The 27,174-nt window shown below is 37.7% G+C and overlaps 1 protein-coding gene across 1 annotated transcript; it reads left to right on the top strand.

The window, feature by feature from the left end:
- Positions 1 to 1,241: 1,241 nt before the first annotated feature.
- col28a1a (collagen, type XXVIII, alpha 1a) lies at positions 1,242 to 26,804 on the top strand. The gene is made up of 35 exons (XM_051136415.1): positions 1,242 to 1,443; positions 2,457 to 2,601; positions 4,357 to 4,922; positions 5,260 to 5,280; positions 5,385 to 5,444; positions 7,782 to 7,835; positions 7,932 to 7,976; positions 8,082 to 8,108; positions 8,300 to 8,344; positions 8,431 to 8,475; positions 12,159 to 12,212; positions 12,312 to 12,380; positions 12,985 to 13,053; positions 13,194 to 13,262; positions 13,392 to 13,460; positions 13,556 to 13,624; positions 13,730 to 13,798; positions 14,343 to 14,411; positions 14,518 to 14,589; positions 14,848 to 14,916; positions 17,832 to 17,903; positions 18,230 to 18,298; positions 18,508 to 18,576; positions 18,650 to 18,718; positions 18,801 to 18,869; positions 18,961 to 19,029; positions 19,117 to 19,185; positions 19,296 to 19,364; positions 19,455 to 19,535; positions 21,731 to 21,766; positions 21,863 to 21,899; positions 21,990 to 22,541; positions 22,618 to 22,772; positions 25,817 to 26,069; positions 26,216 to 26,804. Exons 2-35 carry the CDS (start codon positions 2,481 to 2,483, stop codon positions 26,386 to 26,388), a joined length of 3,504 nt encoding a protein of 1,167 aa, XP_050992372.1. The 5' UTR covers positions 1,242 to 1,443; positions 2,457 to 2,480; the 3' UTR covers positions 26,389 to 26,804.
- Positions 26,805 to 27,174: the final 370 nt, after the last annotated feature.

The raw sequence follows: 27,174 nt of genomic DNA on the forward strand, positions 1-27,174 counted from the left end.
GGGTTTGATAGTCTCCACATTTTTCAAAGAGCTGAGGTTTATCAGATGGGTGGAAGAATGTGTGTTCATGTTCTTACCTTCAGAAAATGACAAGGTGGGAAGAGGGCATGTGACGTGACCGTTTTCTGACCTGTGCAGTTCAAGGAAACACTCAAAACAAGTGGATACCAGATCCAAAGTTTGAACACACCTACTCATTCTTTATTATTGTTTCTACACTGGAGAATAATAGTAGCATGTATCTTCTGTAAGTAGCTTCTGAAGGGCAGTACTAAATGAAAAAAAAACCATGATTTTTACACAAAATAAGAAAAATGTTCACATCTTTATCCTGTTCAAAAGTTTTCACCCCCTGGCTCTTAATGCATTGTGTCCTTCTGGAGCATCAGTGAGTGTTTGAACCTTCTGTAATAGTTGCATATGAGTCCCTCAGTTGTCTTCAGTGTGAAAAGAGAGATCTCAAAATCACACAGTCATTGTTGGAAAGGGTTCAAATATGCAAACGATTCTGGAAGACCAAAGTATTTGCAGGATCTGGAGGATTTTTCTAAAGAACAGTGGGCAGCTTAACTGTTCAAGACAAAGGGGACTCATCAACAACGAAAAAAGAGTATTTTTATAAATTTAGGTTTTATTTTGTCTCATCTTTTATGTGAAATATCTTATCCAGCACAGTACGGACAGACTGTATATTAGACAGGACAGTACAGTACACTGTTCAATTCAATACAAAAACATATATTTTACATACATAGGCACAACTTAGCTACAATTTAGCCTAAATTGAGGCATAGCTAAAATAAACGTTAAATCATTGGAACCATGGAAACAAACAAATATAAAGTTATATTAAAAAGCCATTTTTGAGGGGAGAGAGGGCTTCTGTTTTCTTTTTTAGCTTGAGGACACTGACAGAAATCCAGTTTAGACCTGCAGATTTCTCAGAGGATTTTCCACTGCCATCTGCCCATAGTTTTATTAAAGTTTGAGCTGAGCTATTTTTAATATTACTACACTAGTAATATAATTGTATTATATTAAATAAGATGCATTTCTTTGTTTTTCCAGTGATTTTTTTTACACTGTGTCTGTGAGCTAATGGTTGAAAAGACACACATAAAATGTTTGACAGGAGTACAGGAATCAAGGCTGTCAGAATAATCGCCCTCCCTATCCACTGACAAAAGGGGGTTTAACTCTATGAGTCCCAGAGCAGTGAGCCGGTTACTGTCAGGGTAGCTACTGGCATATTGAGCTCTGACAGAGTTTAGAGAGGGTATTACTGCATTATTCACAGATTATATGCCTGGCTTCAATGAAAGTTTGATTATTCTGCCTCTAGCTTTTTTATACGGAGATATCACACACCATGAGGATATAACTGGACCTTAATGATTGCACTGGATTATTAAGAAGACGGACAGCAGAGCAGTCAACATTTTGGTAAGAACTATTCAATGCCTATTTTTACATTTTCATATTATATTTATTATTTTGTTGGACACAGGAGTCTATATTTTATGCGTTACAGCTGTTGATATAAAGTGAACTTGGAAAATTTATATCTTTATGATAAAGAGTAAGATAAAATAATATATTAATACAATTATGTGGTAAACATGATATTAATATACTATATAATTAATAATTTAATAATTTGTATTAATATCTGTAGCAACACAGAAGCAGTTTTAAAACCTAAAAAGAATTTATAAAATATACCTTCGGTTGTAAAAATCAAAATGGATAACATCATCAAATAAAATGTAAATGTTTCGCAGTTAATTGTACTGGAATAACAGCAGCAGCATGCTTGTGTCAGACTGAAGTGATTTTGTAGGTGCTTCAGGGCTGAAATGGACAGGCCATGTGCATGACAGCCTCAGGATAGTTCATAGGATATGCCCTTCCTGACCCCTCAGCATTTCTACAGTCAAGATGTAGATTTTCTGATGCAGAATCTTGGTCCAGGTGTTTGTTCAGTTTCTGGTTGTTCACTGACTGTTCAGTTTAACGGGTTGACTTAAAATCGCACATCACTATTAACCACTGCAATAAACTATGTGTAGCATACTCAGAAATATAAATTGGAGCGGAGATGGCTTGAAAACATACTTATGTTTTCCCAGGATTAAATGAACATTGATTATTAAAGCAAAAAGCTATTTAGCGCTATGCATTACGGTGATTTTACCTCAGATGAAAAATCGAATAACTTCAAAAAAAACCTTTTTGTTTTAAAATGACTAATGCCCAGCCTCACCTTGCTAAGTGCTTTAATGAAAGTTTTATTTTGCATTTGCATTGTCTGTTTGACTGCTGTAACAGACTAGTGGACTTTAATATAGTCATGATGTACTGTACTTAAGATGTCAAAAAATAAATACATTATTTTAGGGGCATATTTCCAAATATATAAGTTGAACAGTGAAACAAATAATCTATTTGATTTGTAGAGTGGTGGTGAATAAGCAGAAAAGATGCAGTGTGGTGTGATGCTGTGTGTCCTGCTGCTGATACTGTCCTGTAGTGCTAGAAACCAGAACAGAAGAAAGAACAGACAGAAGTCCGACAACACTGACACCTACAATGAAGTCAAAAGTAAGACGCACTATTTGTCTGTCTGTCTTTCTATCTGTCTATCTTTCTACCTCTGTCTTTTTCATCTTTCTGTCTGTCTGTCTTTCTCTTCTGTCTGTCCATGTTTCTACCAGTCTACCTGACTGTCTGTCCTTCTCTTCTGTCTGTCTGTCCGTCCATCTTCCCTTCTGTTTTTACCGTCTTTCTGTTTCTTTTCAATTTGTCCACCTGTCTGTTTGTCCATCTTTCTCTTCTGTCTGTCTGTCTTTCTGCCTGTTTGTCTGTTCTTTTACTGTTCTAACTGTCCTTCTCTTCTGTCCGTCAATCTTTTTGTCTTTCCGACTTTCTACAGGTCTACCTTTCTGTCTGTCCATCCATCTATCTTTCTCTTCTGTCTATCTGTCTATCTTTCTACCCGTCTGTCTGGCCATCTGTCTTTCTCTTCTGTCTTTCTACCTGTCTGTTTGTCTACATGTCTATCTTTCTCTTATGTCTGTCTGTCTGGCTACCTGTCTTTCTCTTCTGGCTGTCTTTCTACCTGTATGTTTGTCTGTCCATCTTTCTATTCTATCTGTCCGTCTGTCTTTCTTTCTACCAGTCATTCTTCTGCCTATCTGCTCATCTTTCTACCTGTCTGTCTTTCTACCTGTCTATCTATCCACCTTTCTTTTCTGTCTATCTTTCTCTTCTGTCTGTCTTTCTTCCATCGGTCTGTCCATGTTGCTACCGGTCTACCTGACTGTCTGTCTTTCTCTTCTGTCTGTCTGTCCGTCTGTTTTTCTACCTGTCTGTCCGTCCATCTTCCCTTCTGTTTTTACCATCTTACTGTCTGTCTCTTTTCAACTTGTCCACCTGTCTGTTTGTCCATCTTTCTCTTCTGTCTGTTTGTCTGTTCTTTTACGGGTCTACCTGTCCTTCTCTTCTGTCCGTCAATCTTTTCGTCTGTCCGACTTTCTACAGGTCTACCTTTCTGTCTGTCCATCCATCTATCTTTCTCTTCTGTCTATCTGTTTTTTTTCTTCTACCATCTTTCCCTTCTGCCTGTCTGTCTGTCAGTCTTTCTACCTGTCCATCTTTCTCTTCTTTCTGTCTGTCTGTAGATCCTTCCCTTCTGTCTATCATCGTTCTGCTTGTTTGTCCATCATTCTCTTCTGTCTGTATGTCTACCTTTCTACTGGTCTACCTTTCTGACTATCTCTCATGCTTCTTTTTCTACCCATCTGTCTGTCTGTCTCCTCTGTCTATCTGTATTTCTGTCTGACTGTCTTTCTCTTCTGTCTGTCTATCTTTCTACCTGTCTGTTTGTCTATATGTCTATCTTTCTCTTCTGTCTGGCTACCTGTCTTTCTCTTCTGGCAGTCTTTCTACCTGTCTGTTTGTCTATCTGTCTGTCAGTCTTTCTGTTCTATCTGTCTTTCTACCTGTCTGTCTGTCTTTCTTTCTACCTGTCATTCTTCTGCCTGTCTGCCCATCTTTCTACCATTCTACCTGTCTGTTTGTCTGTCTGTGTGTCTTTCTCTTCTGTCTGTCTTTCCACCTGTCTATCTGTCCACCTTTCTTTTCTGTCTGTCCATCCTTCTACCTGTCTTCCTGTCTGTCTCTCTACCATTCTACCTGTCTGTCCATCTTTCTATGTGTCTAGCTGTCTGTTTCTCTGTCTTTCTACCTGTCTGTCTCTCTACCATTCTACCTGTCTGCCTGTTCATCTTTGGCTTATTTCTGTCTGCCTGCCTGTCTGCTCTAATCAGTTAATATCTTAATTTCATTTTCCTGCAGCTCTGTTCTGTCCAGTGGAGTTGGCGTTTTTAGTGGACGGTTCAGAGAAAGCCACAATGCCTGTATTTGAGAGGCAGAGGGAGTTTGTGTTGCGCTTCAGCACCAGGGTGATGCAGCTCCAGGTGTCCAGCTGGCGTATGCGGGTGAGACTCGCTCTCCTCCAGTACAGCAGTATCGTCTCAGTAGAGCACAACTTCCGGGACTGGCAGGACATTGACGTTTTCCACAATCGAGTGGATGCTATGACCTACATCGGTCATGGCACCTACTCAGCTTATGCCATCTCAAACGCCACTCAACTCTTCACTCATGAGACGTCACCCAGTAGTTTAAGAGCAGCGCTCTTGTTGACGGATGGGGTAGACCACCCACGCAGTCCCAGTGCTCTGAGTGCAGCCACAGATGCCAAGAACCACAACATCCGTATGTTTGTCATTGGGCTGTCTGGATCCACACGAAACAAGCAAGATAGTGGTACACTGAGGTCAATCGCCAGTGCACCGCCTCAGCAGCACCTGTTCAGCCTCACTGACCCTCAGCTGGATGATAAGCTTTTTAGGGAACTGGTGAGTGTTTGGAGTTAGGGCAGTTTTCACCCTGAAGACATGAAAGATGGACAAGATATAGTTTCTAAAGCTCAAAATGTGGTAAAATGAAAAAAAAAAAAAAATACATTAAACAAGTACTAATCTGTATACTGGGGAGCTATAATACATCATATCATACATATAATCTGTCCGATTAAAAAACTATGGTTATAACTATTCATTTTAATACATAATTATCACATATGAGAAACATCACAGTCTTCAAACTTGAAAAGTTTCAAAATATGTATGTATCAGTTAATGGTTTACAATTGTATTCAGTTCAGTCTACAATGCTCTCTTTTTTATTTTACAGAGTGAACTTGCGAACACAGTTGTAAGTACAGTTATTTCATAATAATATTGCGTTGATGTTTGTTTTTCAAAGTAAGGCATATCATTAATCTTTAATGGATTTTTCTTCTCTTTGATTTTTTGCAGTGTCCACATCCCAAATCCTGTCAGTGTGAAAAAGGAGAGAGAGGTCAACCCGGAAATCCAGTGAGTTTATATCAACACTGTTTATATTTCCACAGTCAATTCCCATCACTTCACATCCAGTTTTGTCCGGAGATTAATAAAACAGTAACACATCTTTGTAGATTTTCATAATCAATGCAAGCACCAACATGAATAATCTGTCATTGGTCCTTAAACAGTAACCTTACAGCCAGGGTTATTATAGAGTATATATTAGTCGGCCATATTGGCAGCACAGAATGTAAACAGTTCCACTGAACTGAACAAAACTGGCATAATTGCTGATTATTGCTGATTATTATCACGTGTTGGGCTGTACTAATCGCTCGGAACGGGAAAAACATTTGGAGTACTATAGACTGCCAAAAGGAGAAGACTACAAAAGACTGTCAGGAAAGAAGGCATCTGTGGTTGGCCAAACAGAACCAGGATTTCCAGGGCAAGGATCTTGACAACATTCATGTTTGTTCCTATCATTTCCAGTCACGTAGGTAAAATATTAGGCTAATATCTTAATTAGAACTGCTCATACGTATCTTTACCACCCATTAACTTCAGTTTGTCAAATTATTGCGCCCTTTCCTGCTTACTAAGTCCTTCTCTATATGATTTAGCAGCTTCCATGCATTTTTTTCCGTGGTTTAGACAGCATAAATGAGCAGAACAACATATTCAGTAGTACATTAACCATGCAATCCATGCTGTTGCTTACATCCAACTGATCAAACTATGACGTAAGTGCAAACCCTCTATAGTTAACTAAAACTAAAACATTATTAATAGTGCATGAAATAAAATAAACTTTAAATTATATATATATATATATATATATATAAAAACAAAATTTCTCATTTAAGTTAAAATTGCTGTACTAAAATAACTAGTTTATATTAACACTCTAAAGACACTAAAATAACATTGCCCGCTACATTTATTTATTTATGTATACTCTGAATGATAATTTAGAATGTAGACATCAACCATCAGGCCTGTGAAGTGTAAGACAGTTTCAAACAGTATGTACAGTAGAGCCTGGCCTGCTCTGTGCACATGAACAAACACAGTTAAAGCGGTTAGAGGAAGAAGTGTTAAACAGCAGTAATCCTCTCTCTGAGCTGTGTTTGATGAAGCAGTTAACTCCATCGCTCTGAAAGCTCTGGTTTATGGCCAGATCAGAGCAGGTGGATTCAGGGGCGGCACATGAAAGACTAGGAAGTGTTTCCCACACTGCAAGTGTAGCAGGTGCCAGAGCTTTCACCAGGGCCCCTTAGTGTTTCAAATGTGCTTCACAAACAGGTTAAAGATCAACCAGCAGATTATGAATAGATAAACAAAATAAAACGTTTCCAGTAAACACTTCATCATTCTCAGAAATCTATGCAGAGTTCGTGTTTAAAGGGATAAGTTACCCAAAAATGAAAATTTGATGTTTGTCTGCTTACCCCCAGGGCATCCAAGATGTAGGTGACTTTGTTTCTTCAGTAGAACACAAACGAAGATTTTTAACTCAAACCGTTGCAGTCTGTCAGTCATATAATGGCAGTCAATGGCTCCCAAATCTTTGAGAGTAAAGAAAAACATACACAAACAAAACCAAATTAAACACTGCGACTCGTGACGATACACTGATGTCCTAAGACACTAAACGATCGATTTGTGCCAGAAACTGAACAGTACTTATATTATTTTTAACCTCTGATTCACCATGTCCTACTGTCCTGAGCGCATGCACAAAATCTGGCGCGTGACATGTATGCGCTCTGGCGTAGTATACACAAGCGCCGGAAGCGACCTGGGCTTATACGCCACTCGTTGTTGTTTACACTTTGCGTCCGGTGCTTGCGTACACTACGCCAGAGCGCGTACACATGTCACGTGCCAGATGCTGTGCAAGCGCTTAGGACAGTAGGACATGGTGAATCAGAGGAAAAAAATGATATAAATACTGTTCAGTTTCTCGCGCAAACCGATCGTTTCATGTCTTAGCACATCACTGTATCGTCACAAGTCGCAGGGTTTAATTTGGTTTTGTTTGTGTATGTTTTTTTGTTTTTTTTACTCTCAAAGATTTGGGAGGCATTGACTGCCATTATATGGCTGACAGGCTACAACGGTTTGAGTTAAAAATCTTCGTTTGCATTCTACTGAAGAAACAAAGTCACCTACATCTTGTATGTAGATGCCCTGGGGGTAAGCAGATAAACATCAAATTTTCATTTTTTGGGGTGAACTATCCCTTTAAGCCAAATCCACAGACTATTATTGAACTGAATGGGAAAGCTTTGACTTCAGTTGCACAAAGAAAAGTGTGTGTTCTTATTATTATGTGCTCATTCTGTAATTTCTTGTAAATATTAGGGTAAACCAGGAGATTCAGGATTTGATGGGCCTCCTGGTCCTAAAGGATATAAAGTAAGTTTTTGGTACACTAATTCTGTCTTATTTTTTGCATGGTGTAATGATTAGAGCATTGTTTCCAAATCTGATTTTTCTCTGTCTAATACAAAGGGAGAGGCAGGTTTACATGGACGTCCAGGATTAGAGGGTCTAAGGGTACTATATCCTGATATATTACCTCTAAAATAGTTATGGATATACTTTTTATTTGCATGCTCATTGCTTGGTCTCTGGTTGACTGACTTGTTTGCTTTGTTACAGGGAAGACCAGGACCAAAAGGAGAAAAGGTGAGTATATCAGACTTAATGACAGTGAATTCACTTATTTCAGCTATCAAGCTTAGCAGCAAACGATGAGAATGTTTAATCTTGACTGATGCTTTTAAAACATCAGTACAGTGTTTCACAGAAGACAGCCTGATAGTGATATCAGACAGCAGGACAATGACATTTACTTTCACGCTCTCTCCGTTCTGCAGGGCCTGAAAGGAGAATGTGGCACCCCAGGTGTGAAAGGAGATCAAGTAGGTTTTAGGAAATGATTCTATGGATCTGTGGTCTGCACATGGCCCACAATGTGTCATGATGATCCTGTCCTTCATTCCCACAGGGCCCGGATGGACCTCCAGGACCACATGGACCACGAGGAGATCAGGTTACCTTTATCAAGTTTCTGATATATGCATGAATTTACCTTGATTTATCACTAGGATGTGTTCCATTGCAACATTATTTTGATGACAGTTATTTTCAATACTGTAATGTAACCTCCCCCCCCCCCCCCATTTTTTTTTTTTTTGAGTATTATGACTTAAAAATTAAACAAACAGAAAAATACCTGCTATGTGCTATGATGTAAAAAAATCCCTCCTTTCTATTGATCAAAGAATCCTGGAAATAATTATTAAATTAATAAAACTCATCACTGTTTCCACAAACATATTAACTGTTTTTAAAATTCATAATAATAAGAAATATTTCTAGAGCACCAAATCAGAATAATGATTAAAAATTTAAAAATCTGATTTTTATATAAAATATTACTATCTATTAAATATATTCTATTTAATGATTTACAATATATGAAAATGCATTTTAAATTGTAGTAGTTATTTTAAATTGTAATATTTCATAATATTACTATCAAATATATTCTATATAAAAGGTTAAAAATATGAAAATGCATTTTAAATTGTAGTATTTTAAACTGTAATAATATTTCATAATATTACTATATATTAAATATGGTCTATATAAATTATTTAAAACATGAAAATGCATTTTAAATTGTAGTAATTATTTTAAATTGTAATATTTCATAATATTACTATATATTAAATATATTCTAGTGAAACTATTTAATACATGAAAACGCATTTTAAATTGTAATATATTTTTAAATTGTAATTTATTTCACAATATTAGCTTCCTGTTTTTACTGTATTTTTAAATGCAACTTTGGTGAATATAAACTTTTTTCAAAAACACTTTTGAACAAAATCTTACTGACCCCAAACAACCCCAGAACTTTTGAGCCATTCTGCGTGTGAAGAGTTCCGATGCAAAACCCCCTAAAAGCCATCTTGGTCAAAAATGAGATAATGATACAGAGTGAATGCTCTCGACACATATTATACGTCCATCAAATACTTTTACTTCAGAGTCGCTAAAAACCCAGCCTCAGCCCAATCAGAATTACCGGTACTTAGATAGAAACCTATACATCGGAGCCTGATAAAAATGCATTTTTGCATTTTTGACATCAGATGGATTTAGAGGCTTTTGCATCTGAACTCTTCATGTATATTTATGCTGTTTTCATTTTTTTTAATTGTTGCATTCAGACAGGATTATTTTCATTATTGTATTACAATAGTAATTATGAGCTTTTGCATTACAGTAACAAGAATTTGAGGTAAAACCGCGATTAATTCTCACAATGTCAATTTAAATAAAAAAAGCCTAATTTTCTTCATGTAAAATGTAATCAATTATATATTTTTTCTTTTGATTTAGGGGCAACATATAAAGGCATTTATTTGTGACATTAAGACTTTACCATTTCTGATCCCACTTACATATCTGGAAATCTGCATCCAGACAGAAGAATAGCACAACCTTATTATGAAGTAAGAGTAACACACCTCCCACGCGCAGTGAGGAAACGATCAGGCTCACACAGTCAGATGCCTCTCCTGTCCCTGCACTAATGGAATGCGATGGAGGGATTAAGTGCTGTTCTTACACTAGTGTAACATAGCTAAAGCAGTGAATCCAGGCCGACACGCCATTGTTCTTCTCTGACAGCTGTCTTTGTTCCTCTGGATTAGCATCAGGACAGGGGTTACTATCTCCTGCCCTCCTCCTTCAGTCTCTGTCCCTGTGCTTTTGGTGTGATGACAGCAGCCTCCGTTTTTTTTTTACTCGATTCAGATTTAGAGAGCTTCCCACACAATCTATTCTCTGGTGACGGGGAATCTGTCTGGCTGTCATATGTCCAGTGAAAACACATCATAAGTGCTATCGTACAGATAGCCTCACAATCCTTTTCTGTTTCAAGTTTTGTGAAGCAGCTACAATTTGTGGAAACAAGCTAACCAGGGGTGCATTTCCCAAAAGCAACTATGGTCGCAAGTTCCGTCGTTATCAACTGAGTTCAGTGATTAGGTAATGATATTTTGGGAAACGCACCCCAGTTTGAGGGGAACTCCTGAGAACTCCACTTCCAGAGCAACAGTTCACAAATAATTTACTCACCCCCTTGTCATCCAAGATGTTCATGTCTTTCCGTCTTCAGCCGGAATGGTTTTTGAGGAAAACATTTTTCTTCATGTAATGGACTTGATTGGTGCCCCGATTTTGAACTTCCAAAATGTAGTTTAAATGCAGCTTCAAAAGGCTCTAAACGATCCCAGCTGAGGAAGAAGGGTCTTATCTAGCAAAACGATCAGGCAATTTTTTTTTCAGAAAATAAAAATTTGTATACTTTTTAAGCACAAAAGCTTGTGTAACACAGGCTCTGGGATGCGTGTTCACGACACGTACTATTGAATCACGTCGAAAGGTCACCTGGAACTACAGACCCAGTGTTTACAAAGCGACCGCGCAAATACTAAGAAAGTGCGAGTAAGTCAACACTGTTTACAAACAAAAAGGTACAACGATGTCGGATGATTCTGAAGTTGTAGGAGAAAATAAGATGGAGTTTTTCGCCCTACTTAACTTTTTGAGCCGGAGTACACAGACGATAAAATTAGATGTGATTCGTAGTAGTGTTGGGAAGTTCGGATAATTTTACCGACTCGGACCTCTGAGTCTCGTTCAGCAAAATGAACAAATCTTTTTTGAGTCATTTCATCCATTTTAACAAAATATAATTAAAATGTTACGTGTTACTCCCCTAACACATCTACTGCTTACACAAACGTTGATAACACTACAAACAAGACAAAACTATAATGCTATAAGAAACAGAAAAGATTAATTCATTGTTTATCTGGGTCTTTAGTCTATGATTAGCTCACCTCACTTCTTATCTGACAAATGTTCGAGTTTGAGTCGTTCATTCATCACGTGACAGCCCCATAAGCCCCAATGCAGTTTGAGCTGGAAAAAGAATTGATTAGTTAATCTCTCGAGTCTTTGGGTTCGAGTCGTTCTTTCATCACGTGACAGCCCTATAAGATGAACGAACGACTCGAAAAACCCGAAGACTCGAAACAGGTGAACTAATTCCAGTACAGAACCTAATAGGATGTTGCACATGCGCGACTGAACAAATCACTTCCCGTGACGACTCGTTCTTCCTGAGTCATATTAAAGATTTGTTCGAAATCTTTAATTCCCATCACTAATTCGTAGCATCGTGAACGCACATCCCAGAGCCTGTGCTACACAAGCTTTTGTGCTTAAAAAGTATACAAATTGTATATTTTTTGAAAAAAATGACAGATCGTTTCGCTAGATAAGACCTTTCTTCCTCGACTGGGATCATTTAGAGCCCTTTGAAGCTGCATCTAACCTGCATTTTGAAAGTTCAATCTTGCGGGCACCATAGAAGTTTACTTTATGTATAGAAAAATCCTGAAATGTTTGCCTCAGACACAATTTCTTTACAACTGGAGAAAGAAAGACATGAACATCTTGGATGACAAGGGGGTGAGTACATTATATGTAAATTTTTGTCCTGAGAGTGAACTTCTCCTTTAACACATTTTTCTATTGTGTGACAAACTCAGAACACATTTAATCTTGCTTTACACGGATTTAAGTGTAATTAGCGTGAAGTGAATTACAGTATATAATTTAGAATAATACTTGAATGTCTGTCTGTTGCAGGGACTGAGTGGTAACCCTGGTGACTCTGGCCATGAGGGCCCTCCAGGACCTAAAGTAAGGCGACTGCCTCTCACCATTAGGATGTGATGTGATATTATGAACGATAAACATGAAAATGATACGACATGGAATGACAGTGACATCTGTATACAGGGTGAGCGAGGACCTAGCGGACCAACCGGCCCACCAGGGGACCCAGGGGTTGGGTTTCCCGGTGCAAAGGTAATCGAATGACACGCTTTAGAATTCTTTCATTTGTTTAATTTCCAGATAATATCAAATACAGTTTAATAGATGGTTATACAGCAGATGTTATACACAGTCTCAAGCAGTATTTTGCAGTGTGGCATGCTGTTGCACATTTCAAAGTCTTGTCATGCATGCCGTGTATAAACTCTCTAGATACTCAAGATTTCTTAAGATTTCTGAAGGATCGTGTGACACTGAAGACTGGAGTATTGATGCTGAAAATTCAGCTTTGCATCACAGGAATAAATTACATTTTAAAATATATTTAAATAGATATCAGTCATTTAAAATAATAATAATATTTCACAATACAGTAGTCAACATTTGAAGTGGATCAAAAAAGTTAATCAAAGTTGTCCTACAAAAACAGGTACTGTTTTGGTTTTAGGACAACTTTTTTGAAAGGATTTGATCCACTTCAAATGTTGACTACTGTATTACTGTTTTTACTGCATTTTTGATCAAATAAAGTAAGAATAAGGGACTTAATTGAAAACACACTTTTAAATGGTAGTGTATCAATGTGCAATTATTATCAATGGAATTATAATTGTGTATACTCTTTGTATTTTCTAAGGGAGAGAAAGGTAGCCAAGGCAGACCTGGGCCGACTGGGCCTGTTGGTATTGGCGAGCCTGGATTGCCTGTAAGTGAAGCGATACGTCAGTAACACCACTAGAGGGAGATACACATCCTCAGACATGAGCTTTACTGTAACAGGCAACTATCAGACATATCTTTTACTGCATATATGCAATATACTGAAATTTATTACCTGTTTGTTAGGGCCCACCGGGACCTTCAGGAGCTCAAGGCAACCAAGGGTTTCCCGGAGAGGGTTTACCAGGACCAAAGGCAAGAGTTAACTATATAAAACTCCATCTAACTTGAAATTTACAAGGGCTCTGTTGTGATTGGTTGAGCTCCATGCGTTAATCATGTACTAAATAATGTACTGATGCACTGTTGTTCACCACGTTTCAGGGTGACAGAGGATTTGAGGGTCCTAAGGGTGGACGTGGACCTCCTGGAATTAGCATCAAGGGTGATAAGGTATAGTATATCCTCAATTAATAAGACACTGTTGTCAAATGTAATAAGACCAAAAATAAGACACTGCTGTGAGTAGTTGTTTCTCACTTCTGTAGGGTAACACAGGGGAACCGGGTTTACCTGGACTGATGGGATTTCCAGGATCTGGGATCCAGGGTGAAAAGGCAAAGAAAATTTCCTATCTATTCATAGGTTGCATCCTGCATTATTTTATAGGAAATCATATTACAGCCTCTATTTTGAATATATGTTTTGTTATGGCACTGCAGGGAGATCCGGGACCCATAGGTCCACCTGGGCCAAGAGGCCCTCCTGGAGTGGGCATGGTGGGCACTAAGGTACATTGTGTTTTTTTTTTTTTTCCTTCAGTTTAGTGGTCTGATATTAAAAGCATGATATTCTTAAAGAGAGTTCTGAATAAGTACTTTCAATCCATATTATCATAATTAATGCCTAAATCACTTTTAAAGGGATAGTTCACCCAAAAAAGAAATTGTTTCCAAACAGTGATGTTGTTATTAACTAACAGTATTTAAAAAAAAACAGTAATTGAAAAGAAATCACTTTTGGTGATTAAATTAAATTTAAACAAAAGCCTTTTTTCTAAACAAGAATTTGAAAAGCTAACAGAAATAAATTTAAGTTCTAAAATTACTAAAAAAAAAAAAAAACTGAATAAAAAATATTAAATTAAAATAAAAAATAAAATAAAATAAGATTGACAAAAGCATAAGACAAAAAAAAAATTCTAAAATAACACTGTTACAAACCATTATGCAGCGTTTTTATTTTTGGCCAAAATATTAATATTAATATTAAGGGGTTTGTTGATTGTGATTGTGATTGTATGTAAATATACAGTATATTGCAATTTGATCCCAGGGTGATCAGGGCTTTCCAGGAGAACCTGGACTGCAAGGTGAGAGAGGAACAGGAGAACCAGGACCAAAAGTATGTACAATTTTAATGTCCTTGCAAACTTTTTCAATGTACACTATTTAGTATATAGCATCAAAATGTTTTGTGTAACAGCGAAATATTGGTTTCATTAATTTAGGGAGAACCAGGTCCAGATGGAGCACCTGGTATTCCTGGTATCCCAGGTGAAGATGGATCTATGGGTCCAAAGGTATGACACAACATCCTGGGTCACAGGTTTCTCATAATATTTCATTTAAAATTTAACCAGTGCATCGGTGGATTTAAAATAAATAAATATCATATGACGTTTTAAGGTGTGACTGTGAAATAAAACTTTTTATTATCTGTTTTATGACTGCAAATATAGGATCTAATAAACTGTGGGAAATTACCATAACATGCACTAAATTCTTGATTACATGTGTATACTTACCTGAGCATTTATGGCTTCTATTCATATTGTTAGGGTGAGATGGGTTTACCTGGTGCTCGAGGTCCAGAGGGCTCACCTGGAAAAGGGTTTCCCGGTGAGAAGGTACAATAACGTTCTGATAGGTTTTCTTAGTTACCAGACTGTATATGTAGATCAGGTTATAATTAACATGTGCATGCAGCTCTTAGGGTCAAACAGTGATTCACAGTATACACTTAATGACATAGAGTCATGCATAGAAAGCCTGGAATACACTGCATGACTTTTATAATCTAATAAAGCAGTAAGCTCCAAGAAGCTGTGGGTTACAGTGAATTTATATGGGGCGTTGTCAGGCATGACACGAAGCGGAGCTGTTATAAATTCACTGTAAACCACATTTTCACTGGGTTTGTTGTTGTTTTAAAACAGTTATTCCATATATGTAGTAAGGTTTCACAAAATGAAACAGAGCAAATAAAGTGTAATGACATTAGAAAGGGGTCATCGGATACAAAGTTCACTTTTACATGTTGTTTGAACATTAATGTGTGTTGGCAGTGTATGTACAAATCTACCCTATAATGATAAAAATCCATGCAGTAGTTTTTAATTAATCTGTAAAAATAATATCCCCTTTTTTAAATCGAGTCACACCGACAGAGGCCGCTCCCACGATTGTTGATTGACATGAGCGTCTTACCTTAGACCCGCCCTAAATCAGCTGTAACAGTCCGACCTGCATTGTTTCGATGCCGGAGCAGGGATGTAATTTCGACAAGATTATCTCAGATTGAGCGGTTGAGGTGTTGTGTTGCTGAATGTAATAATGAACATAGTGGTCATCATTTACTCCCGACATCTGAGCCGCTGAAGATGCAGTGGATTACGTTTGTTTGTGAAGGGAATGCGCCTCCCGATCTACATATATCCGTCTATGTTCGCACAAATCATTCGTGATCCAGCTTCACTTACAGCAGAAGTGTGTATAAGCATTTTTTTTATAAATCTTTGCGATTGCCTTTCCTTATAACGTGGTAGTTAGGAAGTTTAGCGGCTAAATGCGGCTGAAGTAAACAAGATTGTCATTCCACAGAGAGAAGAGATGGCCGGGGTGATTTGCATTTAAAAGAACAACCCCTTAGAATGAGATGATTTTTGTAGAGCTCATTTTGACAAGGTAAAAAGGGTGTTGTTTTACAAAAACATTAAGAATTTTTAATCAAAGTATATTAGAGACTTTTCATCAAGACCCTAAAGAATACTATCAACTTGTGTAAAATGGGCATCCGATGACCCCTTTAAAACACTAGGCATCATACACTTACTGACTTTGTAAATCGTAACAAAGGAAAACTAGCCATCACTACCAGACTTTCAAGTTGTTCCGATCACAACAAACTCACACAGAAACGTGTGCCTTGTTGCTAGGAGACTCTTGACAAATTAAAACAATATGCATTCTAAAATTGGCTGAAAATATCAAACATGTTTGATATCCTCCGACTGGACAGATTTATAGTCTGAAGCTAAAAAGTCTGTGACCATCATACACTACGTGATTTTCTATGGAATCTGTCAACTCAAATCTGCAGACTGGCTCTGACTTTCGGCAACTAGCATCAATTTGTCCATACTGTAAATCGATGGAAAATCGGGGCAAAAATCATGTAGTGTATTCTAGGCTTAAATGGCCATTTCCAATATTTGGAAAACAATATTTACAAACAATACAAACAATATTTGCCTTTTTGGCTGACAATGATAGTAATATATTTTCTGCCATTTAATGTGTGTTACATTACAGTAAAAATGCAAATATTTAAACATTTAGTGCAGTAGTTAGTTTAACACAAGTTTTAACTATTTCAAATTATGTAAATATATCTGACACCACATGTTTTATACAATTATTTTGGGGAATTAAATGTATTTATTTTTTTTTTAAGAAATTTAATTGATCATAAGTGACAGTAAAAGCATTTATAATGTTAAAAATGTTTCTGTTTTGAATAAATCCTAAAGGCGAGATACTGCAGGTGAATAGGGTAAAAAAATTTTTTGTATTACACAGTTCTAAAATGTTCAAAAATGTTAGGTTTAAATATGCAAATGAGGCATTATTTAATGAAATATGCACTGATTTGCATACATTTCTAGTACACAAATCTAAAACTGGGTTTCAAAATTCTTGTTTATTTTATTTTTTTTTTGACATTAGAGACAAGGTTTTTACAGAGGATATCTCAGAGGATATCTGGGTATCTCATTTTATCACTCTATAATTCAAAAAATACTTAGAACAGACAGAAAACAATATATTTTATTTATTTTTTATTTTTTAATAATAAAATGTTGCATAAAATCAAGCAAATTATATATGAACAAATCCCTCTGTAAACACTTTCAGGATATAGACAGGAATAAAAATTTTAAGTTTAGTGTGTAAGTGCTACTGAAGTGGAGATTTATGGCTCAGTGTTGGAGAAAAAACGCCCTTTAAAAATATGTATTGTAATTGAAATCTATTGACACAAATGGATGAAGTGTTATAAAAGAAACACTTCTTTTGGATGTTTTCTTTCCACTAGTCTGAAAAAAAAAAAACACTTTATGAAAAACCAAAAAGCCCAAAATGTCAACTTGACATGTGCATAAAAAAACTGTGTTTTTGCCTGCAGTGTCTTCCCTTAAGCAGCAGAAGTGTTTTCAACATTTATAATAATGGTAATTGTTTCTTGCAAATCAGCATATTATTTATTTTATTGTTACAGTAATAACAAATAAATGCAAATCACTACTAAGAATGAGAATTACAATTGCTTATATTTATATTTTGATTTTGGGGTAAAGTATAACCTGGAGATGTTTTGATAAGGCTTGTGTCTCAAAATTAAATTGCTGTATTACATCATGCTACCCAACTCCATTACAAAGCTTATCTATGATCAAAAAGCTGACTAATATCTCAGATAACGTCTCATATGAATGTAAGTGGAAAATGTCACTGTAAATCCTATTTGTGAATCTCTCCACAGGGAGACCGAGGTGACAGAGGACCTCGGGGTCTCCCAGGAAATTCTGGAGCAGCGGGACCCCCGGGGGCCAAGGTGGGTGGGACAGTGGCGGCACTTAAAAACATAAAATCTGTATTTTTGAGAATGTGGAGGTTAATGTCCAGGTCATTGTGTTTAGAGGTTTGGAATGTCAGATGACTTTTAAAGACTTCATAAAAGGTCTTTAAGGTTTGGTTGTACGTTTTTATGGCTGCTCATAATCGGTCCTTTAACAGTCATGCTGGGTTGTGAGCATATTCACCTATGAAACCCAGAAACTCATAAAATATATCTGACATCTGGTCTCTGATCTCTCACTGTTTACACTGTCTTGTATACTCTACAAACACCGGTAATAAAAGATTTTCTTTCGTGCATAGGGAGAACCTGGAAGTTTAGGTATGATGGGTTTACCAGGACCTTCAGGTCGAGGATTACCTGGTTCAAAGGTGCGAATATGTCTATTTACACAAATTGAAAAAGAAGTAATATCATATTTGTACAAAACGTAAAAATCTGAGCAATGGTGGGTGAAGCTAGTGAAAATAACCTTTGCCAACAAGGTTGGCTATGTGCATTCTAACCTAATGTTATACATTACTGTATGTATTATACATAGGCGCTTTATCATTATGTTGGTTTGCATGTTTTTTGTTAGGGTGAACCAGGACCTGCAGGCCCCCCGGGCCCTGTTGGAGAGCCAGGTGTCGGGACTACAGGCCCTAAGGTTAAAGCCTCAAAGACACATTACTATATGGTTTAATATGAGTCTTTTAGCCCTAACAAAATCTATGTTATAGGGTGACAGAGGAAGTCAAGGACCAGTGGGGCCACAGGGAATGAAGGGGGAGGGTTACCCTGGACCGCAGGTGTGTGAAGGAGACAAAGACTTTGATAAGAACAACACAGAAAACAAAACCAGCAATATCTATGAATATGATGTATTCTCAGGGGCTTCCAGGGTTGCCTGGCCCACCGGGTGAAGTTGGACCTGAAGGTCAAGGAATTCCTGGAGTAAAGGTATTTGTTATTTGCAGTTCGCAATAAGTGATTGCTCCATCTTACAGAAAGTCTAGAATTTTGGCTAAACTGATGTTGTTGTTGTTTTCAGGGAGACCGGGGCTCACCTGGACTGACTGGCCCTTCAGGGCCTCCAGGAATTGGACTGATGGGACCAAAGGTTCAATAGCATTTCTTAAAATAAAATAAAATGTGCATTGGCTCAGAATTTATTCAATGTTTATTAATGCATTTGAGAACTTCATAGGGTGCAGTTGGCCAGCCTGGTGCTCCTGGTCTTCCAGGACCTCCAGGAGAGGGAATTCAGGGTACCAAGGTAAGGACCCAAGGCCTGGGGGCCTTACTATAGCTACATTTCTGCTTGGACAACAAAACACTCTACCATACAGGAGCTCAGACCTCTAAATAAACATTTCATCATCATAGGGAGAACCTGGATTTCAAGGGCCCTCTGGCCCTAGAGGGCTTCCAGGTGTTGGACTGCATGGAGAGAAGGTACTATATAGGCAAACAGCAACCGTGAAAGTAAGTTAATGCTGTTACATTTCAGTGCATTGAGAACTTAACAAAGTCTGATGGTTTCAGGGTGACAGGGGCCTGGTAGGGGAACGTGGGAGAAAAGGAGAGAGAGGAGAACATGGAATGCCTGGACAAACAGGAGCCAAGGTAAGATCCAGTTACCAGATACCAGGTTCACATTCAGTTCCAGTTCATGTTTGCATGGTTTTCCGGGCAAAGTTGTAGTCGAGATCGACCCATTTGAGTCTGAGTCCAGGTCGAGACCTGTGTAGGTTGAGTCCAAGTCAAAGCTGAGACCAGACAAGGGTGGAGTCCAAGTCAAGTCTGGTTTTCTTTCTAATAAGAAGATGACCAGCTTCTTTCAATGTCACCTAGGGGAGGGAAACAGGTGTTTGCAAATGGCTGATAAGGCTAGTTCAGGCCCGGAAATGTCTCTGGCAAAATGGGCAGATCAAATGAGCTGCGGTGCTCTCTGTCATTTGAGTGTTGCTTGCTCTGGCTTTGCGTACAGCTCTTTTTACATTTAATGTCCCAATACGCAGCGGCTCTGAAACCATGGCCCCATTTGTTACAGCAAGGAGTACTGTAGGACAAAAAAGGTTCTTCTATGGCATCGTGAAGCACCTTTATTTTTAAGAGTGCAGTTGATTCCAAAAAATCTCAAAAAAGGTAAATGACTCATGGCTATAATGTGATTTAATATAATAATAGCAAATTAAAGAGCAAAGAATGCAAAGTTCTGTCATGAAACTCTCGATCAGTCCAAAAGGTTCTAACTCAGTCTGACATTCAAATGGAGCAGCTGATTGGTTCTTTTTGTATCAGCAGCCAATCAGTTTGCTTCTCAACATTTAAATACTTGGCTAGTGCTTGCTGTAGCAGTTGCAGCGTGCTTCAGAAACCCTTCATGTATGCTATATATGGGGAAATTCAGAAAATTCATGTTTCAGAAAATTCATGCTATATATGGGGTTATTTCACATATATGTGCAGCAGCAGTGTTTCCTACATGCTCACAGCAGCATGTTGCGGATGTATTGGCGGTAACAAGTTTCGGATCTGTTCCGCTAAAACCAAACAGATGAACACTGCCATGTATATTTCCATTAGGTCTGTGTATTGCCAACAATCTGGCGATACGATACGTATCACGATACAGGGGTTGTGATACAATATGTTGCGATACACTGTGATACTGTAAACAAGGCGATATATAGGGATGTTTCTTATTTTATGAATAGGACATAATTTTAGTAAAGCTGTAATTAAGAACACACAACCATATGCAAACCATTCAATGTTGTTGAATCACTTTTTGTGCAGTACGAGTAAAGGGGGAAAATAAAGTGCTTGCAAGATTCTTTAGTTATTAAATGTATAAAATGCAAGCTTTTATAAACAGATCATATATATTTTTAGACCCTGCTTTACAATTTAAGTTTTTAATTGTAACCATGTCAGATCATTTTGATCAGAACTTAAGAATTACATCTTACAAGTGCTTGCAGGATTCCTAAAGAAAACAAAAGTTTTATCTGTTAAATACAGTTATTGGACATTCTGAGAACCTTTTTGTTCTGAGAATTTCGCAAGTTTTGGTTTTTCGTATTCAGTTTCTAATTATGCTCCGTGTGGAATCGCCGAGACCGCGACGCGAGCACCGCCTCAACTGCACAAAACAGCCCCACCATGAAAGAAAGCGGCTGGCAGCTGCACGGCTACCCCAGCGCGCCTGGTGCGAAGGTCCTTTCACGTCCTGGAGCGAACGTTACCTTAAAAGCCGAAATGACGCCACAATTTACACCGATGTGGGAGCAGGAACTATTCTTTCATCCTCCATTAACATTAGCGGTGTGCTCTTATGCTAGTATTTCCTATCGCCGTTTAAGTTCAGAGATAAGAAGACTGCAATCTAGCGGTCAGGATATACGCTCAAAATGAAGCAACTGTCATGAATCTTGTATGATTTTTTTTTTAAATATCGATATTCCATTTTTGAGAATCGGTACAGTATCTGACCTGGGCAAATGTCAAAATAAAAGTCTCAAAAAAAAAAAAAAAAAAAAAAAAAAAAAAAAACGCTTTCAGGATAATGTAGATCAGTGGTTTTCAAACCGGTCCTGGAAGCACCCCTGCCCTGCACATTTTGTATGTCTCCCTTATCAGACACACTCAATTCATGTTGTGCACTTTCTACTAATGAGCTGATGAGTTGAATCAGGTGTGTTAGATGAGGGAGACATACAAAATGTTCAGGGCAGGGGTGCTTCCAGGACCGGTTTGAAAACCACTGATGTAGATTATACCTTGAAAAATGACTGAAATTTTAACTTACATTATAGGGGAAACCAGGAGAGAAGGGAGATCCTGGCCTATCTGTGAGTCTCATCATTTTTCTTCAAACTTTTTTTTTTTTTTTTTCAGAACACTGACTCTTATTGTACAAATAACATACATTGAACTTGATCCCACAGAGAGACGAGGTGATCAGAATAATTCGGGAACTATGTGGTATATAACCATCTGTGATATTTAAACAAAAATCTACATATAGGTCCTGTATTAGGTGGAGGCACTTACTTTTTGCGTGTTTTCTCTCAGGATGTGGTCTAAAATGCAGGACAGGTCCTTTGGAGCTGGTCTTTGTCATCGACAGTTCAGAGAGTGTAGGTCCACAGAATTTTGAGCTGGAGAAGGATTTTGTGAACGCCCTGATCGATCGCGTGTCCGTGAGCCATGAAGCCACACGTGTTGGGGTGGTGCTCTTCAGTAATATGGACATGGTAACAAGCCTACAACAGCTGTCTGATCAGGCTAGCATCAAAGCTGCCGTGCGCAGGATGCCGTACCTGGGCGAGGGCACGTTCTTGGGCAGCGCCATCCACCGGACCACTCAGGTGTTCCAAGCAGCACGGCCCGGTGTTAGAAAGGTTGCGGTCGTGCTGACGGACGGTAAGGCTGATGAGCGGGATGCCGTGAGGCTGAAGGACGCTGCTGAAGCTGCTCACAATGCTAGGATTGAAATCTTCGTGGTTGGCATTGTGAACAGCAGTGACTCCCAGTATGTAGAGCTTAGGAAAAGGATGAACATTTTGGCATCTGATCCTGATGTAAATTATGTCTACTTGACTGATGACTTCAGGAAACTGCAAAGTACGTATGACCATGTTTCTTTTAAATATGGTGTAATCTGCTAAATATTTTTAGCTTACTTACTGTGTATTTTCAGCACTGGAGAGTATACTGCTGAGTCAGATCTGCGAGAGTGATGATGGACCCCTCTTCATCCCGAATGGCAAACCATTCCCACCGTTTGGGCCTGAGCCAGTTCCAGACAGAACTGAGACTCCCACCAGGAATGATTTCATCACAGAGGACAAAGAGGTCACTTTTTTCATACTTCTACCTAAAGACCATAACAAATTTTGATCTAGCAAATGAAGACTCTATATAAACTCATAAGCAAAATGAACTCAAATATAAACTTTTTAGTAAAGTGGTATGGAGCCCCACACATGAAATGCAGATGAAAGAAAAAAAAAAAACATACTGTGACCATAAATTAAGGATTTGTTCCTGTAACTTGTTAATTTCTTCCCTGCTGGGAAGAATTACATATTGCGTTACACCGTAAAAAGTAACTAATTGTGTTACTTAGTTACTTTTTTGACATGTAATGCATTACGTCACTTTCGCATTACTTTTTGTCGCGCTAGCTGGGCTTGGTTATTTGTTTTTTTAAAAAGATAGTTCACACCAGAAATGAAAATTCTGTCATTAATTTCTCACCTCATGTCGTTCCAAACCTAAACCTTTGTTCATCTTCAGAACACAAATTAAGATATTTTTGATCCGAGAGCTTTCTGACCCTGCATAGACAGCAATGCAACCGACACATTCAAGGTCCAGAAAAGTAGTAGGGACATTGTTAAAATAGTCCATGTGACATCAGCAATTTCTTCAACAATTTCTTCTCTTCTGTGTCAGTCTCTGCTGCATGTTCATTAATGGCAGAGGCTTATATTTGAGACTTAATCTGTGTTACAAAGATGAATGAAGTTCATGGGTTTGGAACGACATGAGGGCGAGTAATTAATGACAGAATTCTCATTTTTGAGTGAACTATCCCTTTAATAACAAAAAACCCAAAAGTTATATTTTTGGCAAATGTAAAGGCCCTTTCGCACCAAACGTGAAATTAACAAGTCTCAGGCTGAAGGAAATGCCTGGGAAGGAAATGGAGAGATATCAGTGGATAAATGGGAAACAGAGTAATTTGTGTTGCTTATTTGAAAAAGTAACTGAGATATTTCATTATTTTATGAATTTAAAAGTAATGCGTTACTGTACTAGTTACATAAAAGAAAGTATTCTGATTACGTAACTTGTGTTAACTGTAATGCATTACCACCAACACTGGTCTTAGGTATATTGTGTTCCTAATGTGTTAATTCATTTCCTATTTTTAGTTAAATCATGACCACGATTTAACTAAATTAAACTAAATGATGGTCAAAATTTACCTAAAATGAAGGAATGAAATTATTGAACCTTTCCAAGTTTTAACTAAACAAGGGAATGAATTAATGTGTGGCCACAATTTATGTGAATGTGAATTTATATTTATTGAAAATGAAATTTATTAATCAAACATGTCCACAGTTAAAGTAAGAAAAGGTAATTAATTAATAAAATGTGCCCATAAATTAAAAAGTTATGGGACTTGTGGCATCTTTTTTTCATCATATTGGCAGGGCTTCATAAAAACACTATTTAAAAATTGTCCTTATTATTTTTATAAGAAAAATGTGGTGTAACCATCAAAAAGTGAAAACATATACTAACATAAGTTTTAAAATACATTTTTCAAGATAAAAACTAACAAAACTTTTTTTAAATAATAAAAAACAAATAATAATAAGTAGTGAAGCAGTTTTAATTTAAAAAAATTAAATAATAAAAATAAAATTGAAATTAACTTCAATTAAAAGAACACTTTTTTTGAAAATAGGCTCATTTTACAACTCCCCTAGAGTTAAACAGTGGAGTTTTACCGTTTTCGAATCCATTCAGCAGATCTCTCGGTCTGGCGGTAGTACTTTTAGCATAGCTTAGCATAGATCACTGAATCTGATTAGACCGTTAGCATCTCGCTCAAAAATGGCCAGAGTTTCCATATTTTTCCTATTTAAAACTTGACTCTTCTGTAGTTGCACTGTGTACAAAGACATCAACTTTCAGGCGCTTTGTAATATCATTGCACCTGCCCTCTGTTCCTTGATTATTACGCCGGAATGAGAGTATAGTCCCTAGCCATATCAGCCTAGAAAATCGCAACTTTTCAATGTAACTACAGAAGAGTCAAGTTTTAAATAGGAAAAATATAGTCATTATATATGATCATTTTTGAGCGAGATGCTAACAGTCTAATCAGATTCAGTGATCTGTGCTAAGCTATGCTAAAAGTGCTACCGCCAGACCCAGAGATTGGCGTTCCTTTAAGTAATTAAAGCATGCTTGTCATTTGAAGAAGTGAATAAAATGTTGTATAAATTGCAAAATCACATAACCTCATTTACTTCCAAAATGAAAATTTCCTAATAATTAACTCACCCCCATGTCATCTAAGATATTCACGTTCTTTTTTTAGTCATAAAGAAATTAAGGTTTTTGAGGAAAACATTCCAGGATTTTTCTCCATATTGTGGACTTAAGCGGGTCGAAGGTCCAAATTGCAGTTTCAATGCAGCTTCAAAGGGCTCTACATGATCCCAGCTGAGGAATAAGGGACTTATCTAGCAAAACGATTGGTCAAAAAAGAAAAAAATGATATACTTTTTAACCACAAATGCTCGTCTTGCACTAGCTTTGCGATGCGCATGCACATCTTCATGCATTACATAATCATGTTGGAAAGTTTGCATGCGGTTAGTTCTTTACCTGTGTACTTCAGTTCAAAAAGGTAGGGTAGGGCGAAAAACTCCTTCTCATTTTCTCCTCCAACTTCAAAATCTCAGACATCATTGTTTTACCTTTTTTTGTAAAGGGCGTTTGACTTTCTTTGCACATTCGCTTTGTAAACACTGGGTCGGTACTTCCGCCTACTTCACACGGGTGTGATTATGTAATGCATGCGGTCAAACTAGTGCAAGACGAGCATTTGTGGTTTAAAATGTATATAAATTTGTATTGTTTCGGCAATTTGGACCTTCAACCCATTGGCCACCATTGAATCCATTATATGGAGAAAAACTCTGGAACGTTTTCCTCAAAAACCTTCATTTCTTTTCGACTGAAGAAAGAAAGACACAAACATCTCGGATGACATGGGGGTGAGTAAATTATCAGGAAAAATGATCTAATCCTTCAAAAACAGAAAGTTCTGCCCGGTCTTTTCTACAAAGTCTGAAAATTCTTCTTTATCACAGGCTGCACTTCCAACAGAGTTTGAGACCACTTCTTCTCCAGATGACTATGACGAGATGCATAATAACAACAACCTGACGCCCTTTGTTGATGAGCTTCCTAAGGTGACAGATGTGCCAGCTGGAGATAAAACAGGACCACCCTCCATCTCAGTGGTGGGACCCCAGACGCCCATAAACTGGCAGCCTGTTCCAGAGAGGCCACCTCCACGTACTCTACCTCCACCAGCCCCTCAGTCTGATACCTTCATGAAAGGTAAACACACTACAATTATAGCCCAACTGATATTAACATGCATTGTAAAGGCATCTTGAGTGTTCACATTTAAATTTAGACTGAAACCTGATTTGGTTCACTTTGAAGTACTTCAGATGTATATTGTTGTTTTTTTTTTTTTTCAGATGTGGGCTGTAGGCAGGGATTGGATCCTGGGCCATGTCGGGATTACAGGGTGATGTGGTACTACGACCCGGAGGCCAACGCGTGCGCACAGTTCTGGTATGGTGGTTGCAAAGGCAACAGCAACCGCTTCGAGACAGAAGACCTTTGTCAAAACACTTGTGTGCAGACATAACACACCCTCACAATGAAGCACAGGCCTTCAGCAGATTCATATCAAGCTGTGTCGACTTTGCAATCATGCACTATGCAGATACATTTTCACTCTCGTACACGTCTTTTTACGAGAACAGTAAGGAATCTTACAATGACTGTAGATCAGATTGTCCTTTAGGCCAACACTATTTTAAATATTGTTCACTAGACTAGTGCTGCGCCATTTTCTAGAAAATAACATGGATATTCAACATACCACATTTTTAGTCGCACTGAATGTTTTACGAATTTCTTCATTTTTAATATTCCTTCCATAGAAATAGTATATTCTTTATGTTGCATCCCTACAAACACAGCATTGTAAATATTTCAGCATATGTAAATGTAGCACTGCATTACTTGCTCACCAATCAGTCCTCTGCAGTGAATGGGTGCCGTCAGAATGAGAGTCCAAACAGCTGATAAAAATATCACAATAATCCACAAGTAATCCACACCACTCCAGTCCATCAGTTCATGTCTTGTGAAGTGAAAAGCAGCATGTTTGTACGAAAAAATTAAAAAGGTTTATTAAGATTTAAAACATGATCCATAATAACGCTTTCATCAGTGAAAACATCCATCTCCTGTTGTCCTCTTACTTTAAAATCCACTCACCTATTTGTTTAGAGCTGGTTTCGCTTGTAGACGATGTTTGATCTGTGCACATTTCTCTCCTGATTCAGACATGACAACTTTTTTTTACTGAAGAAAGCAATACTATGCATAGGAGCACTGGTTTGAACTTAAACATATCTTAATGTTG

Source organism: Labeo rohita, chromosome 19, assembly GCF_022985175.1.
Source record: "Labeo rohita strain BAU-BD-2019 chromosome 19, IGBB_LRoh.1.0, whole genome shotgun sequence".
Classification (NCBI taxonomy): domain Eukaryota; kingdom Metazoa; phylum Chordata; class Actinopteri; order Cypriniformes; family Cyprinidae; genus Labeo; species Labeo rohita.

Excerpts from the sequence above, each read along its gene's own strand:
- col28a1a (XM_051136415.1), top strand. The coding sequence starts at position 2,481 with ATGCAGTGTGGTGTGATGCTGTGTGTCCTGCTGCTGATACTGTCCTGT. Across the intron at positions 13,461-13,555 it reads TTAGCATCAAGGGTGATAAG|GGTAACACAGGGGAACCGGG; the intron begins GTATAGTATATC and ends TCACTTCTGTAG. Across the intron at positions 18,299-18,507 it reads GAGGATTACCTGGTTCAAAG|GGTGAACCAGGACCTGCAGG; the intron begins GTGCGAATATGT and ends GTTTTTTGTTAG.